The sequence below is a fragment of the Psammomys obesus genome, unplaced genomic scaffold, assembly GCF_907164565.1.
Source record: "Psammomys obesus unplaced genomic scaffold, mPsaObe1.curated_primary_1811, whole genome shotgun sequence".
Classification (NCBI taxonomy): Eukaryota; Metazoa; Chordata; class Mammalia; order Rodentia; family Muridae; genus Psammomys; species Psammomys obesus.
The window spans coordinates 8,075,441-8,093,022 of NW_026592710.1; the positions used below are offsets into that span (position 1 = coordinate 8,075,441).

Genomic DNA, 17,582 nt, shown 5'->3' on the forward strand with positions numbered 1-17,582 from the left:
ACACCTGATCTTCCTTTTTCTACTTCCTGAGCTCTAGGATTACAAGTGTGTGCCACCATGCCTGGTTTTATGTGGTGCTGGAGATCAAATCCAGGGCATTGTGGATGCTAGGCAAGAACTGTCCCATCTGAACGACAGCCTCAGCTTCAGGAAGTAGTGTGTGTGTGTGAGTGAGTGTGTGTGTGTGTGTGTGTGTGTGTGTTTATGTGTGTGTCTGTGTTTGTGTGTTGGGGGTGGAAGAGTAGGAGGATGGGGCTTGAGACAGATTATAGATGAACCCACCATGTAGCCCAATTTGGCTTTGAACTATTAATCCTCCTGAGTGATCAAAAGGAGGAAACTATTTTTAAGTTGAGAAATTCACATTTATTTATTTTGTGTGTATGTGTGGGCAGACACACAGAGGTCAGAATAACTTCTCTCCTTCTACCAAGTGGGTGCTGGGAACTGGACTCAGGTCATGTGGCTTTACTGCAAGCTCCTGTACAGGCTGAGCCATCTTGCTGTCTCAGAAAGTGGGTTTTAATAAAAGCATAGTGGGGAAGGCCCGGTTTGAATTACAGGTTTCAGAGGCAGTCAAAAGGGGTCTCTGGGGGTGGGGTGAGATGAAAAGATGGATGGAAAGCAGAGGGTTTTTGGAGGCATAATACTGTTTGAACTAGGTTTATATATACACACTCCTGTACAGGCGGGTCTCAGTTTACCCACCTGTAAAATGGGGCTGGTTGGGATGCTGCTCATTAAGCTCCTAGCATCCTGGGAGGTGCCTGCAGCCCTGCCCGAGCGGCTGTCGACGCTAGGGGGCGTCCCATCGATGGCTCGGTGCTCGGCTGGCCAGGCGCAGGCCATCGCCGCTCGATTGGTCGGGTCTAGCACTCCAGCTACCGCCATTGAGGAGTGGCGGAGAGGAAGCGCTTCGCAGAGCCGGGCTGGGGAGGCAGCGGCAGCGTTAGCTACAGCTACAGCGACAGGTAGTGGGGCAGCGGGCAGGGCTGAGGACCTCACGGGCAGCGCCCACGCTTCCGCTCCGGCTGTGCTCAGACGGCCTGGCCCGGGGTCCGCGGCAGCCGGCCTTTCCGGGAACCCGGGCGCTCTCGCGGGGACCCCGGAGCCCGAGTGTCGCCGGCACCTGAGGCCCGGGCTCGGGGCACCGGTCCCTGCAAGCTGGTGACATCTCTGGATTTTGCGTGTCACTTCTCCTGAGGCTTGATGCTAGCGTGCGAGTGTCCCCTCAGCACGCCCCTGGTGGGGCGGTGTCCCTTCCCGCAGTGTCTCCATCCCCTCTGGGGTCACCTCTGGGTGGGGGCTTTAGGCCTAGTCCCCGGGGTCCTTCTCTTCCCCTCTCTTACTCCAGGTAGGAGACCCTTCGCCTCTCTTACCCCTGAAGAGTCATCTTCCCTAGGCTTGGTGGCTCTGTCCCCCGTTGCAGCCTGGCGTGGGGTTCTGACAGCAGACGGGAGATAAGGGAAGGCAAGGGGAGCTTCGAGTTCCTGTGGAGTCCCGGGCCTGACACTTGCTGGGAGTTGTCCCCTTGTAGCAGAGCTCTTGGAATCCCTCAGCGCTCAGCCCTAGCTGCCCGGCAGAGGGACTCTCCGCCTCCAATTGCCAATGCTTCCCATTCCCAGGTCTAGCCTCCTCTCGGGAGGGGCCTGGCTCAAGGTCATGCCCGGCTGTCTGCCCAGGCTATGGGCTGAGCCCAGATCCTCAGTGTCACCTGCCACACCGGCTAGGGGAAGACAGGAAGGGGTTATTGCCGGGCAGTTGCCTAGAAGTCCTGATGGGCTGGAGCATATAAACACTCCTGGGATTCTGGCCAGTCTGGCGGCCCTTCCTGAAACTGGATTCCTTAAGGGAATCCTTGAAGTGGCCTAAGCCTGCTCTAGATGCTTAGCAGAGCTAATGGATGCTTTCTGGCTTGGGTCTCAATCTACTGAGCAGAGGAGCATCTTAGGGCCTCAGCCATCCATGTCTTTTAATGTGTACTTTGTGTTCTTCCACATTGAGAATAATTACGGTAGGGTCTGAACGTGGGTACAAATGACAGTAGTTTCCTGAAAAAGGAAATTTACTTTATAGTTATTGTGTGTGTGTGTGTATGTGTGTGTGTGGTCAGAGGACAGATCTTTGCCGGGAAAACATCTGGAGTTGGCACTGTAGGGAGAGTTGGCTTTTAGGGCTGAAATTAATGGCAATAACAAAAATAAAGAGTACTCCAGCCTTGGCTGCCCAGGACTGTTTGAGGCTCACATAGTAAAACAGGCTAGTCAGTTTCACACTGCGTTTTAATAGATTTACGTTGTTGAAATGACAATAATGTTTCTTTTACTTGCACAGTGAAACACTTTTGAATAAAAAGAAAAAAAAATGTTTTTGTGATCTTTCAAACAAATCCTGAAGAGTCTCCCCTAGATTCTTGGTTTTGTGTCTGGAGCATTACCAACAAACAAAACAACCCCCCCCCAAAAAAAAAAAAAAAACAAAACCTTTTGAAATAAATAAAGCAAGTATTCTGCAAATTGCTTTAATATTGTTGTTATTAAGATAATCAGGATCTCAATATGTAGCCCTTGCTGGCCTGGAACTCCCCATGTAGACCAGATTGGCCTTAAACTCAGAGATGGCTCCCTCTGCTTCCTTTGTGCTGGGATTAAAGGTGTGGCACAGCCTGAAAAATTACTTTTTTTGTTTCTTTTGGTTTTCCAAGACAGGGTTTCTCTGTGTAGCCTTGGGGATCCTGGAACTCACTTTGTAGACCAGGCTGTCTTCGAACTCTTAGAGATCGCCTGCCTCTGCTTCCCAAGTGCTGGGATTAAAGGCATGCACCACCAGGCCAGTTAATTGATTTTTAGCTGCCCTTGATAGCAGCAAATTTTGCTTGGGCGTGCTAGATACTACTGACAAGAAAGTAGCAGTCTTCCCTGGAGGCTGGGTCAAATCTTAGGGGGGTTTTCCGTTGGGTCTGCTTTGTGTTGTGAGCCTTTTCCTTGGGGTGAGTGTATCTCCTGGCACTAAGATAAATCGTTAATCATGGGGCAAAGTCCTTGGAAAGGATCCTGAAAATAGTCTGGTTCCAAGTGGGGCACATGCCATAGGAAATCTGGAATGTCTGGGGTGGTGGCTGGTGACCAACATGAATGGCCTCAAGCAAGATTTAAAGCTCTGAGTTCTCATTGGAATCCACTAGCCCAGGCATCTGAGAACCCATCTAAACTTTGTTTCTGTTTTGTTTGTTTTGAGAGAAGGTGTGTTGCCCTTGGCTGTTCTGGAACTGCTATGTAGACCAGGCTGGCCTCAAACTCAGAGAGATTACCTGGCTTTGTCTCCCAGTGCTGAAATTAAAGGCCTGTTACACCATTCTTGGCTCCCACCTAATTTTTTTTTTTTTTTGTCTCAGTCTCTTTTATATTAGCTTTTTAAAACATTAAGTTTATTTTTGTGTGTATATGCGTTTGAGTTTGTGTGTGGGTGTGCCCATGCCACAGCATGCACATGGAGTTCAGAGGACAACTTTCTGGAGCCAGTTCTCTCCTTCGTGTGGGTCCTGGGGATGAAACTTTCTTGGCTCTGGGGTTGGCAGCAGATGTCTTTACTCCCTGAGCTATTTGGATGGCCCTCAAGTTAACCTTTTGTAATACTAAAAATTCTATGTACCGTCTGGCATAACTGTTTTAAAAAGCTTATTTTTATATTATGAATGTTTTGCCTGAATGAATGTATGTGCACCACAGTGGTGCCTGGTGCCCATGAAGGACCAAAGAGGACATCAGATCCCCTGGAACTGGAGCTATAGATGGTTGTTAACCACCAGGTGGGTGCTGGGAAGTGATTGAACCTAGGTCTCTGAAAGAACAGCCAGTGCTCTTAACTTATGAGCCATGATTCCAGTCCCCCAGGGAAATCATTTTACAAATATTAGTTAAACTATCATAGATATACCAGAAGATACAAAAACTGACTTTTGTTGCCAATCAACATTTTGATAAAGTTTAGAGTGTTTATTAAGTATGAGTTTAAAAGAACAATCTATTTTTTTCATAATACTGGTAAGCACAGTATTATACCACTTATTGTAACAAGCAATTGTGATTTAATACTGAATCTAAATACTGAACCCTTAACCAAAGGATTTGTGGTGTTTGCCTTTGTTGGCTAAAGTAGTTCTTTGGGTCAGCAGCATCTGGGATATTGAAGATAGAGCTGGAGGTACAGCTAGTTGACAGGGTGCTTACAGCCCTAGAATCGATTTCCAGCGCTGAGAAACCAGATGTGATGTTGCACACCTATAATCCCAGCACATCTCCCCCTCACTTCCTGGAGAGGTGAAGACAAGACAGGCAGAAGTTCAAGGCTATATCCTCAGCTATATGGTAAGTTCAAGGCCAGCATTGGATATATATCCAACAACTTGCTGTCCCCAGCCTGTTTTCCTGGTGTGGAAAAAAAAAAAGATTAGTGATAAAACACTGTATTTCTCTTCCATGTAGATGATTAATGAATGAGTCTAAATTTGCAAATTTTAATTAGGGCATCTTAACTAGTGTTGTAGAGTGAGTTTTGTTCACATAGCCTCTTGAACATTTTTACTTTGATCTAGGTGCGTGCTTAGCCTTTGGGCTGGATGAGTCTGCTGTGTGGGGTTGCCGTGGGTATTGTAAGATGTTTATGGCTTGCACAGCCCCTCCTCACAAGATAGCCACAGCAGCATCTGAAACAACAATAATAAAAATGTTTTCACAGAGCCGGAGAGATGGATGTCTTAGGAGTTAGGAACACTGGTTCTTGTAGAGAATTTGGGTTTGGTTCCCAGCACCCACATGGAGACTCAGTCACCTTCAGTAACTTGAGTTCCAGGTTAACTTACACCCTTTTCTGGCGCCCATAGGCTTCTGCATGTATATGGTGTACACACATATACATAAAATAGAAAAAGGAAGAGTCTTCCGATGTTGCCAGGTTGCCCCTGTGGAAAGTCCTGGTGAGGGCAGTCTGATCCTAAGTTTAGTCCCCAAAGGAAGGATTTCAGAGAAGAGTTAATTTAAAAGACACAGCTTCAAACTGTAGGGATTTTCAGTAAGTTTCGGAGTGACTGCCTCTAAAGCTGCAGACCAGTGTGGGTGCCAGGCTTCCATTCCTCCCGAATCTGGAAGCCTGCCCCTTGCATTCTTCCACCTCCAGATAGGCAGAGCAGAAAGTCAACATAGAAGTACATCCAGGTTCTGTTTTGTTGTTTTGAGACAGGGACTCATTACTTATCCCTGGTTGGCCTGGAACTCTAGACAAGGCCGGTCTGGAACTCACAGAGGTCTACCTGCTTCCACTCCGCACTGGTGTGATTAAAGGCTGTGCCGCCACATCCAGTCGTCCTGTTGTAACCCCCCCTTTTCTTTTATAGATTCTGTGACCATGAGAGAGAAATAAAGACTGATCTATGATTTCTAAGCATCTTTTTCTGAGGAAATAGTCATGTTGGAAGGGCTGGTGGCCTGGGTTCTCAATACCTATTTGGGGAAGTATGTCAATAACCTGAACACTGACCAGCTTTCTGTGGCACTTCTCAAAGGTAAGCACACTCATGTATCTTCAGTAATATGGGGTTTCTTTCTTTTTTAAACTCATTAATTAAATTAAAAATTTACATTTTGTGTGTGTGTGTGTGTGGAATGGTGATCAAGTGCCATGGTGCCCGTGTGGAGGTCAGAGCATAACTTGTGCAAGTTGGTTCTTTCCGTCTACCATGTGGGCTGGTGGGGTGTGTGTCAGGCTCATGTTGGCAGTCTTCTTGCACCCAGCCTCACCCCCTGAGTAATTTCACCCGTCCTAATTGACCTGTGGGTTTGTGCATAGGTGATGGCCCACGGGTAAGTTCAAAGGCTAGCAGTCAACCTTGGGTGTCTTTCTTTGCCATTTCCCCATCTCATTTTTTGAGACAGGGTCTCCTATGTAAATTCTGCCTGGCTAGCTGGAACTGATTGTGAAGACAGGCTGGTTTCCTACTCAGAGGCCTGTCTGCCTCTGCTTCCTGAGTGCTGGGATTAAAGGTGTGCACCACAATGCTAAGCTTTAAAAAAAAAATATTTTTTAGGCAAAACAAAAAGCCATATTTTCGGTGGACAGCCTTACCCCAGTTATGTTTTAGTTTTTTTAAAGCTTTATGGAGGCAGCTGCTATGTTATGACAGTGGAATTGAGTTTGGCATCAAATACAGTTACTTATTAGCTAGATAATATTGAAATTCTGAGCCATAGCCACTTTAGAAAAAGAGGGCAATCTTTCTCCCACAGTTGCTGGAAGGGTCACACAGAAAAGCTCCTGGCTTGCTTTCATAGCAACATGACACAGACATCCACTAGAAGCATCTTCCATGAGGACTTTGACAAAATTCTGAGCTATGTCCCCAGCCTGTTGTCTTTCTTAGGAATGGAGTACTCAAGGTTTGGAGTACAGTACCCCTTGCTGGCTTGCACTTAGTTCTGTGATTTGATATGGGAATTGGAAAGCAGCGTCTTTCCCCTTTTTCTTTTTAAAAATTCAAATTCTCTTTGCTCAGTACAAAGTAGAACTGTTTAATGCAGCAGTTCTCAACCCATGAGTTGTGACGCCTTTGGGGGGGGGGGTCAAACGACCCTTTCACAGGGGTCACATATCAGTTATTTACATTATAATTCATAACAGTAGCAACATTACAGTTATGAAGTATCCATGAAATAATTTTAGGGTTGGGAGTCACCACAACTATATTAAAGGATGGCAGCATTAGGAAGGTTGAGAGCCTATGGTCTAATGTATGCAGAGAAAGAAGCTAGAGCTAGGTGTGGTATACACTTTTAATCCCAGTACTTGAGAGATACAGGCAAGTGGATTTCCATGAATTTGAGGCCAGCCTGGTCTGCATAGTAATTTCCAGGCCAGCCTGTTCTGCATATCAAGTTCTAAGCCAGCCAGGGATGCAAAGTAAGACCCTGCCTCACTAAAAATTTAAAGGTTTGGCTGCCAGCATGCAAAGTCAAAGCTAGTGGAGAGGAAAGAAGCACAGTGTCCTGGGAACAGGGTTTGCCCAGAGCCAGGCTGGAGGGGGTAACAATGACTCCTTGGTTTACCCACTCTGAGAGTTGCACCAGAACTTCCCTTGTCTCAGACCAATTGTGTTCCAGGAGCTTCCTACCTCAAGGCTCATCAGAATTGAGTGAGGAGTATAAGAGCAACCTTTATTCGCCTGTTTTAATTGTCATCTAGAGGGCTTACTGCCTCCATCTGTTAACCTAGGCCTAGTCCTGGAAGCTTCTAGCCTCTGTAGAATCTAGTCTAAGCCTGGAATGTTTTCAGCCTCTGAGACTTACCACTAAATAAGCTCTCTTTCTTTTGTTCTTTCTGAACTCTGGCTGGCTGGTTCAACTCAGCTGTTCTGGCTCAAACTCCTCTCCAAGCTAATTCAATCTGGTTTCTCTCTTGGCCTCTTGATTGAATTGATCTGCTTGGCCTTATACTATGTCTAGCAATCTGTTCTAATCTTCTGTCTCTTTCTCATTCTCTGGCTCGTTCTGTCTTCACCTGTGTCTAGCTTGTTCTCTCTTCAACCTCTCTGCAAAACTCTCCCAGTAAAAACTGTCTGAATTCAACAAACTGAACTGCCATGAACTCAGCTCCACTGTACTGCCTTTTAACTCACTGACTCAGCTGAACTGACAGAACTGCACTGACTAGAACTCAGAGATCTGCATGCCTCTGTCCCCTGAGTGCTGGTATTAAAGACGTGTACCACCATGCTTGGACCTGAGCTTTCTTTACCTGAAACTTGCTCCATAGCAGGCTGGCCTTGAACTCAGAGATCTGCTTCCCCTGTCTCCTCGGATTAAAGTTGTGTCTCTATTCCAGCTGTATCACATAGACCTAGAAGGTCTTTGGATGTGATCTGTTGCCAGAGCAGCCATGTTCTGAATGAAAATTTCCCTACAGCTGGCTGTGGTAGCTACTGTAGGTTTGGTTGTTCTACTCTTCTCCTTCATTTCTTTAGAGACAGAAATGGCTTCTTCCCTGTCCCACTTTCCCTGCTGTTCTTCAAAGAAGCTGGTGGGAAGCAAAAGTGAAGAGTTTTTTCCATAGTGTTCAGTTCTCGCTCTGAGCCTTGTTGATGTGCCTGGGTACCTCAAGGCTGCAGATACCCTGCAGAACACTGAGGCTCAACTTCTCCGAGTAAGAGCTTGGTGTCTCCACAGTGAGCCAGTGGCTTATTGTTCACTGACCCTGAGATGAACAGATGGAGCTTTATGGCATGACAGATTTCTAATCTCACTATTTCTAGGCCGGGGGGCGGGGCATATATATACACACATATTATATTATATGTATATAATTAAATTACAGTGCCAGTGGTGCATTCTTTAATCCCAGCACTTTTTAGGCAGAGGCAGGTGGATCTCTGTGAGTTCAAGGCCAGAGTGATGATCAACGTAGTGGAACCCTGACTTAAAACAAAAAACAAAAAACGATGGCACATGCCTGTAATTCCAGCCCTTGGGGAGGTAGAGGCAGGTGGATATGTGAGTTCAAGGCTAACCTGGTCTACAAAGTGAGTCTAGGACAGCCACGGCTACACAGAGAACCCCTGTCTTGGAAAAATAGAGAAGCTTAAAGTTGCATTTATTTATTTATTTTCTCCACTCATGGGCACACATGGCATAGCGTGTGGGCGGTGTAAGGATGTTATAATTTGGCGGGCCTTTTCTATTTACCTGCTCTAGCTCCCAAACAATTGACACAGAGACCTAGTAGATTTGTTCATAAGCTTTAGGGTCTATAACTGGGCAGATACTCATTTATACTGAGCTTCTTTACTAGTCTTGCTATTTTGCAGCCATGTGCCCAAGTTACTTTCCATGTTGGTTTTGCCTGGGCTGCCCCATCAAGTCAGCCATGTCCTTTCTCTATCTCTTCCTTCTCTCTCTTACCTAGAGGTTCCTACCTGAGACCCCAAGACTGGAATTTTTTATTTATTTGTTTTCCAAAACAAATTTTTTATTTATTTGTTTTCCAATACTACTCTACTTGTAGTATTTCTTTGCCTTCTAATGAAGATTGAGTGAGATAATGCATGGGCTGAAGAGATGGCTCAGCAAATAAAAGCACTGATTGATTGCTCTCCCACAGGACCTGGGTTCAGTTCTCAGCACCCACTTGGCAGCTCACAACTGTATGTAAATCCAGTACCAGGGAATCTGATGCCCTCTTCAGGTCTCTGAGTGCACAAGGGCACAGAAGTGGCACACAGACATACATACAGGCAGAACATCCATAGACATCAAATTAAAGTCTTAGTTACTGTTCTATTGTTCTGAGGAGATACCACAACCAAGGCAGCTTAAAACAGAAAGCATTTATTGAGGGCTTGCTTACATTTTCAGAGGATAAGCCCATGTCATCATGATGGGGAACATCGGAGCAGGCAGGAAGGGAGGCATGTAGGCAGGCATGGTGCTGAGCTGATGCTGAAAGCTCACATGTGATCTGCAAGTTGCAGGCAGGGCCACTGGGCCTGGCATGAGCTTTTAAAACCTCAAAGCCCAACCCCAGTGACATACCTCCTCCAGCAAGGCCATGCCTCCCAGTCTTTCCTAAATAGTCCACCAACTGGAAAACCAAACATTCAAATATATGAGCCTTTGGGGCCCATTTTCATTTAATCAGCACATGTATTAAATGTTTAAAAATTATTTCTTTTATCTTTTTGAGATTATAATATAATTATACGCCTTTCCTTCTTCTAAACCCTCCTATATACCCCTCTTCTCCCTTTGCTCTCTTTCAAATTCATGGTAACATATCTGTCTGTAAATATATATTTTTAATGAGATAATTCAGGGCCTCGATTATAGCTTGGTGGTAGAACATGAGTAGATAGGAGATTAGGAGAGACCAAGTTTGGGGTCCACTATTTGCAGGGAAGAGGGATGATGATGAAGTACTTGGCACACATAAGACCTATGTAAGTGATGGGTATTGTTATTGTCATTCTTCCACCTTGGCCTGTAAAGTCCTGCCCACAGGGCATTCCTCATTCAGTGGTTTGCACTTGAGCTACAGGCAACAGCTGGATGTTCTGGCTTGCTCCTGTATTCACAGCACTTGAGAGGATGAGGCAAGAAGGATTGCTGTGGGTTGGAGGCCAGTCTGGGGTACATAGAGAGTTTCAGCTAGTCTGGGTTACACCTTGAGACCTTGCCTTCAATTACAAAACCTACATTATGCCTTGGAGTGCATAGGGAGGAGCCTTTGGTTTTGTCTGTAGGAAAGCTGGTGTGGCTTTGGAGTGAGCTGAAATGGGTTTCAGTGGGTCACTCAGGGGTCACCACACCCCAGGTGGAGTGGATTCCAGAAGCAAGACTGGGAGCTTTGGGCACAAGGGGATGTTTTGGAGCCAGAAAGTAGAAGCTTTGCTATGCAAGGACTGAATACTTCATCCCTCCTTGTATTCTGAGCCTCATTCAGCCTAGTCCTATAAATAACCTGGAGCAGAATGAAGAGAATCTGGTAGTCAACAGAGTTGGCTGGGAAATGCCTGAGCTCACCACAGTGTTAGTGAATAGAACTCTGGCCAGTGAGATGTAGAATTTTGGGGTGAGCCATCCATGAATCCCTGGAAATTGTCTGCCTTGAAATCAGTGAGTGGCGTTCTGGCTTTGAAAGTGTCTACCTCCTTTTGGTGCTTTGCTATATGACTTTCAGGAGCAATTCTTTCCAGCAGAGCAGGCTATGGGCACATATGTGTGTGTGTGTGTATACCAGTATGTCTTCCATCTTGATGTGGAACCATTGCAGTGTTTTTTGCTGTATCTTAGCTGTTGGCTTGCTGCAGGCTTCTGTTTCTTCTCTTTCCATTCTAAATCATATCCTGTACTGAGCAGTGCAGTAGCCAGGGAAACCCAGGGGTCACCTGCCTTTGTGAATGATTAGCATATGAAAAATTAAGGCCAATCTCAGTGTAAATGAGAAAAGGGGACAGGGCATGGCTCCACTGGACCACTTACTTTGAATGCGCAAGAACCTGCCTTCAATCCCTAGTGCTGCAAAAACAAAAAAGAAACTGTAATTGTCCCTCTGAAAGTCATTTTTACCTAAGGAGGTTTTCTGATTTCTTCTCCTTTATGATAATTTTCTCTCCAACTATGGAAATAGGTTTATTTTGCTTTAGGTTAGTTTTATGCAATGTAGGACCTCTTGTGGACACCTTCCCCCCCCCCCGAAAAAAAAAGGGACCACACTTAGAATCTACCAAATTGCTGGGTTTGACCTCTTCTCTAGAGTCTGCATAGTCATTTATCGGGGCAGTAACATCTTACATAATTATGCCTTTACAGGCATAAGCAGACAAGGCATGAGCCTTGTCTGCCCTGTTCCTGGGCTTTCCTACCAGTTAATGGTTATTATCTATACACCCTGTTCTCAAAAACACCCATCCCAAGCTGGTGGTGCATGCCTGTAATCCCAGTATTAAGGGTAGGCAGAGGTAGGCCTGGTCTACAATGCTAGTCCAGGACAGCTAAGACTACACAGAGAAACCCTGTCTTGAAAAAACTAAAACCAAGCAAGCAAGCAGGCAACCAACCAACCAACCAAACAAACAAAACCTATCACAGACAGATTCAAGGCTCAGAAATAGTTTATGTTATGCAAACAGTTTTATAACACGAAGGCTCTCTCCACGTCAGCCTGTGGCTGGAGGGTGTCTTCTCTTATGTTCTATGGCCAGCACAAAGTAGAACTTGGTTGTATGTAGGCCTTAAATGTATATGGCTTGCTTATACATTTATACATTGCTTAGCTGAGCATGTTTTTCAGTCTCCCCTTATTATGATAAAATACCCGAGACAATCCACTTAAAAGGAGGAAAGGTTATTTTGGTTCACAGTTTTGGTTCACATAGGTTGCTTGGCCCCATTGCCTCTGGGCATACAGTAATAGTGTAGCACCTGGCAGAGCAGCCTGCTTACCTCATGACAGATGAAAAGCAGAGTCAGGAAGAGGACCCAGTCTCATTATCCCTTTAGAGGGCAAGTCCTCAATAAGCTAACTTCTGCCATGTAGGCCACCCATATAAAGGTTCCACTACCTCCCAATATTGTCACAGGCTGGAGATAATCCTTTAATTCATGGGTCTTTGGGGGACATTTGCATCCAAATGAGAGCAGAGGTGGATCTGGCTGCACACCTGGGTTTGCAGGAGTCATCATACAGGCTGGCCCTGTTCCTCCTGTGCCTTCTGACTAGTTATTATGGCTCAAGAAAGGTGCAGAGAGCCAGAAGAAAGAGGAGCAGTTCTTTGTATGACTGTTCCTATTTGTTTCTTTTTGCTTTATGTTTTGAAACAGGGTCTACATAGCCCTGGCTTTCCTAGGTTCACACACAGGAGCATATGTTCATGCTTGTGTGCAAACACATGTGCACACACACTCTCAGAACATGCAGGAACACACACACACACACACACATAAATGTAATTTAAAACTTTGAAAAAGAAAGAAATAAAAAATGCAATTGACATGATATAAACCTTAAAATATTTACTCTCTGGCCCATTACAGAAATAGGTAGAATCTTGCCTAAGTTCTTGCAGCAGCCGGCTACACTTCAGCTGTCTAGGGCTTTTGGTGGCTTTGCCATGGGCATTACTCTCCAGTGCTCTGTGCACAGCCAGCAGCTCAGTCTTTGTTGGATGAACATTTATTTCATGGTGTTTTGTTTTTAGGTGCTGTTGAATTAGAAAACCTCCCATTAAAGAAGGATGCCCTGAAAGAACTGGAATTGCCCTTTGAAGTCAAAGCTGGTACGCGGAACCAAAGGAGGGAGGAAGGTTTGGGGATCAAGTTGTTTGGGATAGGAGTGTCAAAGGCTCTGGAGTTGGTATCTGCTTGACCAGGAAGTAGATAGGAAGTGTGAGAGTTTATATCAGTTTACATAAGTGTTACCTGAGTGCAGGTGGATCTGTGAGACTAAGGCCAACTTGTTCTGTATAGTGGGTTCAGGCTAGCCAGGACTATGTAGTGAGACCCTACCCTGAACAAACAACTTGGTCTATATAGTGGGTCAGGCTAGCCATGTCTATGCAGTGAGACCCTGCTGTGAACAAACAAATAAACAAACAAACAAAACCTGCCTTCGAAAAGTCAGGGACTAGGGCTAGGGATGTAGATGAGTGCTAAAGTCTTGCCTAGCATGTACAGGGTCTGGGGTTCCATCCCTAGCACCTCCCACACCCTTAAACACCCTTGCATACACAGAAAACCACTAGATTGCAATAGTAACTATAGATCTTGTATTTTTTTAAACTTTTTTTAAAGTTTATTTATCTGTGTGTATATGCATGCACACAAAGCACCAGCAAAGACAGTGACAGATTGGAACCTGAAAGCTTCAAGAATGCTAACACTGGTTACTTCCATGAAAATTCTTCAAATATTGAAGGATTAAGAGAAACTCTTTCGGGAAAATTATGGTTTTCTAATATTTGAGGAAAACCAATTCTTTCTGCCTTTTCTATTAGCATACTTCACATTGTTTCTTACAAAAGTAATACGATGTACAAAGTTCTTGTTTTGCAGCCGGAATGCTTTATATCTTCTTAGAAACTCACTCAGTCCTGCTGCTGTGGCCTGGCATTTCAGAGCATGCCTATAACTAGTATTTGGGAGGGAGAAGGAAGATCAGGTATCCAAGACCAACCTATGCTGTGTACAACCCTGTCTCAAACCAAATAAACAACTGCCACTGTGCAGTAATTCAAATTGGCATATAATTTCAGTATAAATCTTATTTTTCTAAGAAAACTCATTTTTCATTATTTTTTGTAAAATATCTCTGTCCCCTACCCCACATGGTGCTGAATATTGAAACTAGAGCCTTGTACATGCAAAGCCAGTATTGTGTCACTGAGCAGCATTTCCAGCTCCTGTATTAATTTGCTACTGGAGTAGATGGTCAGTTATTTGATATTATCATTAGAAATACCATTGTGAGGGCTGGGCCTGTAGCACAGTGTGGAGACCTTGCTAAGCAAGCATAAGGACCTTGCTTTCTTCCTCAGAGCCACACAAAGGAAAATGCCGTTCTCAATGCTCCACAGTTGCCTTATTGTTTTTAGATGGAGTCTCACTATGTAGCCCTGGCTGACCTTGAGCTCAGTATGTAGATCAGGCTGGAGCTTTCTATGTAGCTCTGGTTGGCCTGGAGCTCAGTATGTAGATCAGGCTGGAGCTCTCTATGTAGCTCTGGCTTGCCTGGAGCTTAGTATGTAGATTAGGCTGGCCTGAAACTCACTATGTTACCAGCTGGCTTCAAATTCACAGAGATCCTCTTTCCAAGTGCTGGGATTAAAGGCATGTGCCAGCATATCCAGTCACCTCTTTTTTTATTACATTGAATTTAAAGATTTGGATAAAATGGAAGAAGTTGGGAAAAAGTATAAATCTATAGGTCAGGTAGCTCTGAGCCCAAGTTTTTGTGAGCATTAGGTTTCTTTGTCCTTATGCTGTGTTGTCTGTTTTAGGCTACAATGGGTATGTTGAAGGTTAGATATGTAATCATCATGACTCTCAGTAAATACCCATCAAACAGCCAATTATTAACAAGAGATGAGTTCTGTGACCAGGGCCTGTGCAGGTGGATACCATGGGAAGAAGGATACCTCATGGGAATTCAAGGCTTGGTCCAGTTGGAAGAGAATTTCCATAGTGAATAGTCTATATTTGATATGAAAAAGAGTCACTGAGCATTTTCCAGCTTAATTCATTGTGCCTGGTTCTTTTTTAATTGATTAGTTCGTCTTGAGCTGACGCTTACAGATCCTACTCTAACACTTGTTTCACATATGCAGGAACTCGATAGGCCAGGCTGGCCTCGAATTTGCTTTGTGACCAGGCTGCCTTTGAACTTGCCATCTCCCTACCTTAGCCACCTGAGTGCTGGGATTACAGGCATGGGCCACCACACCTGGCTTGCTGTCTGTTTTTGTGATTTTTGTCTTTTTTTCCCCTTCCGGTGCTGGCAACAGAATCCAGGCCTTGCATTTCTTAGGTCCATGTTCTACCAGAGCTAAATTCCCCACCCCAAGGCATTGCTCCCGCTGGCCTTGGACTTCTGCTCCTGTCTCTTCAGCATTTCCTAAATGGACCACCACAGTTGTCAGGTTTTTTATTTTTTATTTTGAAATAAAATAAATAATGGTAATAGTAATCCATGTGCCTTAAAGGGAGCTGGAAATATTTTGAGAAACCAGAAGAATGCGCAGGTGTGTAATGAGACGATCCTTCTCCTCACAGGCTTGATTGGGAGAGTGACCCTCCAAATCCCCTTCTACCGCCCGCATGTGGATCCTTGGGTGATCTCCATCTCCGGCCTCCACTTAATTGGTGCCCCAGAGAAAATCCAGGACTTCAATGATGAGAAGGAGAAGCTATTGGAGAGGGAGCGTAAGAAAGCGCTGCTTCAGGCCCTGGAGGAGAGATGGAAGGCAAGGCTTAGGCGGCTGTGCGCTTAGGGGTGCCTGTAACAGTCCCCACAGTAAAGTGCTGGCTCTGCTGACACTGGCTCTCTCCCTTGCAGAGCGAGCGACAGCAGAAGGGAGAGCCCTACTGGTACTCAGTCACTGCCTCAGTTGTCACGAGGATCGTGGAGAACATCGAGGTGAGGCCTATCACCTTCATGAGGACACATGAAGGCTTTCTGAGGCTTAGATGTGTTTTTGCTTCTGAGTTACTCGTCTCTTGTGGGTTTACCTGGTACAGTGTGGTGGGGGTGGGGTGAGCTGTGCCAAAGGAAAAACCTGAAGGGCAAGTCCTGTGCTGTGAGGCAGACACAGGTCTTTCTTGCTTTGGCTGGTTTGAGTAGGTGTTGCCATTTCACTTCCCCTCCTTTTACCACACTTTCTTTTTGAATGTTGGAATCCCACTTGAGGACTTCTCACCTCAGATGCCAGGTTGCTTAGGTCTCCATGACTGCTTCCAGGGCAAGGCATCCAACCTCTTTGGTCTCAATTTTTTCATCTGCAAAACGAGAGCAGTAGGGTCCGCGTGGCCTAGTGTGTCATGAACTGTGACTGGCACGCATTGATGAAGCTTGCTGAGTTTTGATGGGTCGTAGTGCAGGGGCTACTTGTTGGACCATCAGGAATGGGATCAGGGGATGAATGTTCACTAACTGTCACAAAGCAGCCCACAGTTACTGTCTCTAGGGTTCTCTTGCAGTGTCACGGCAACCCAGGAGAACCCAGGCAGTGTCATGCTCCCCAAGTGTGACCTGAGCTTGTTGGTTTCATAACTTGGATGAGAAGATTGGTGCACTGATTTTTAAAAATAGGTTATAGTAATAGCAACAATAATAATATTTTGTGCATGTGTGTACATGCTTTATGTGCAGGTAAGCGTGTACATATTTTCCACAACAAAGGAGTTTTTTTCTCATAAAGACATTTTTTTGCATGTATTTACTGGGGGTGGGAGGCACATACGGAGGTGAGAGGGTACCTACGGCATGAGTGCAGTGGCGTGTCCTTTCGCTGTACCCCTCCACTCCTCACCTTCTAGTTTACATCCCTTCTGACTCTTCTTCCATATGCTCCCTGAGCTTGGAGGTGGTGATGGACCTGTGCATTTAGGGCTGAGCACCCCACCGTCACTTTCTACAAAGTTTTATTTGTGTGTGTGTGTGTGTGTGTGTGTGTGTGTGAGAGAGAGAGAGAGAGAGAGAGAGAGAGAGAGAGAATGTGTCTGAATGTGTGTGTGTGTGTGTGAGAGGGAGAATGTATCTGAATGTGTGTGTGTGAGAGAGAATATGTCTGAGTGTGTGTGTGTGAGAATGTATCTGAATGTGTGTGTGTGTGTGTGTGAGAGAGAGAGAGAATATGTCTGAGTGTGAGAGAGAGAGAGAAAATGTGTCTGAATGTATGTGTGCACATTTGGAATCAGAAGGCAGCTTGCAGAGTTTGGTTTTCTTCTTCAACCACACAGTCCTAGGGGTGGACCTCAGATCACCAGCCTTGGTGGCTAGTGCCTTTACCCACGGGGCCACCCCACTGACCCATATTATGATTTTCCCATCAATATTCAACACTGGTTTCTCCACAGTGGCCTCAGTGCTGTGGTGGCCATCATGTCACTAGAGTGCAGTGACGACTTAACTGTTGTTTGGCTTTCTTTTTTTTCCTTCTCTGTGGTGTGTGTGGTTGTTAGGCATGCACACAGATTTGTAGGCAGTGGTGCCCTTGTGTTTATGGTTGTGAACAGAGCAGCATATCAGGTGCCTCCTGCTGTTGCTTTTGCCTTACTGCCTTGAGACAGTCTCTCCCTGAGGTCCAAGCTTACTGTTTTGAGTAGGCTTGATCAGATCACCAAGGTCCAGGGATCTGTCTGTCTCTCTCCCTTACTGCTCTCCTTACAGGCAAGTGTAGCTATGCCTAACTTTCTATGAGTGCTGGGAATTTGAACTCAGATCCTCAAGCTTGTAAAACAAGCGTTCTTACTCAGTGAGTCATCTCCCCTCCCTACTTTGTATTTTCATAATAGCTCATGATACTTTTCTTGGTCACATGTGTATGT

At 45.4% G+C, this 17,582-nt stretch overlaps 1 protein-coding gene across 4 annotated transcripts in view; it reads left to right on the plus strand.

The window, feature by feature from the left end:
• The first annotated feature begins 906 nt into the window (after positions 1-906).
• The window catches only part of Vps13d (vacuolar protein sorting 13 homolog D), a 223,693-nt gene continuing 207,017 nt past the window's right edge, over positions 907-17,582 (plus strand). For all 4 annotated transcript variants that reach the window (XM_055615224.1, XM_055615225.1, XM_055615226.1 and 1 more), the window contains exons 1-5: positions 907-971; positions 5,393-5,560; positions 12,740-12,817; positions 15,309-15,499; positions 15,592-15,672. In XM_055615224.1, coding sequence (XP_055471199.1) covers positions 5,464-5,560; positions 12,740-12,817; positions 15,309-15,499; positions 15,592-15,672 — 447 coding nt within the window. In that variant the 5' untranslated portion in view covers positions 907-971; positions 5,393-5,463. The remainder of the gene's footprint in view (positions 972-5,392; positions 5,561-12,739; positions 12,818-15,308; positions 15,500-15,591; positions 15,673-17,582) is intronic.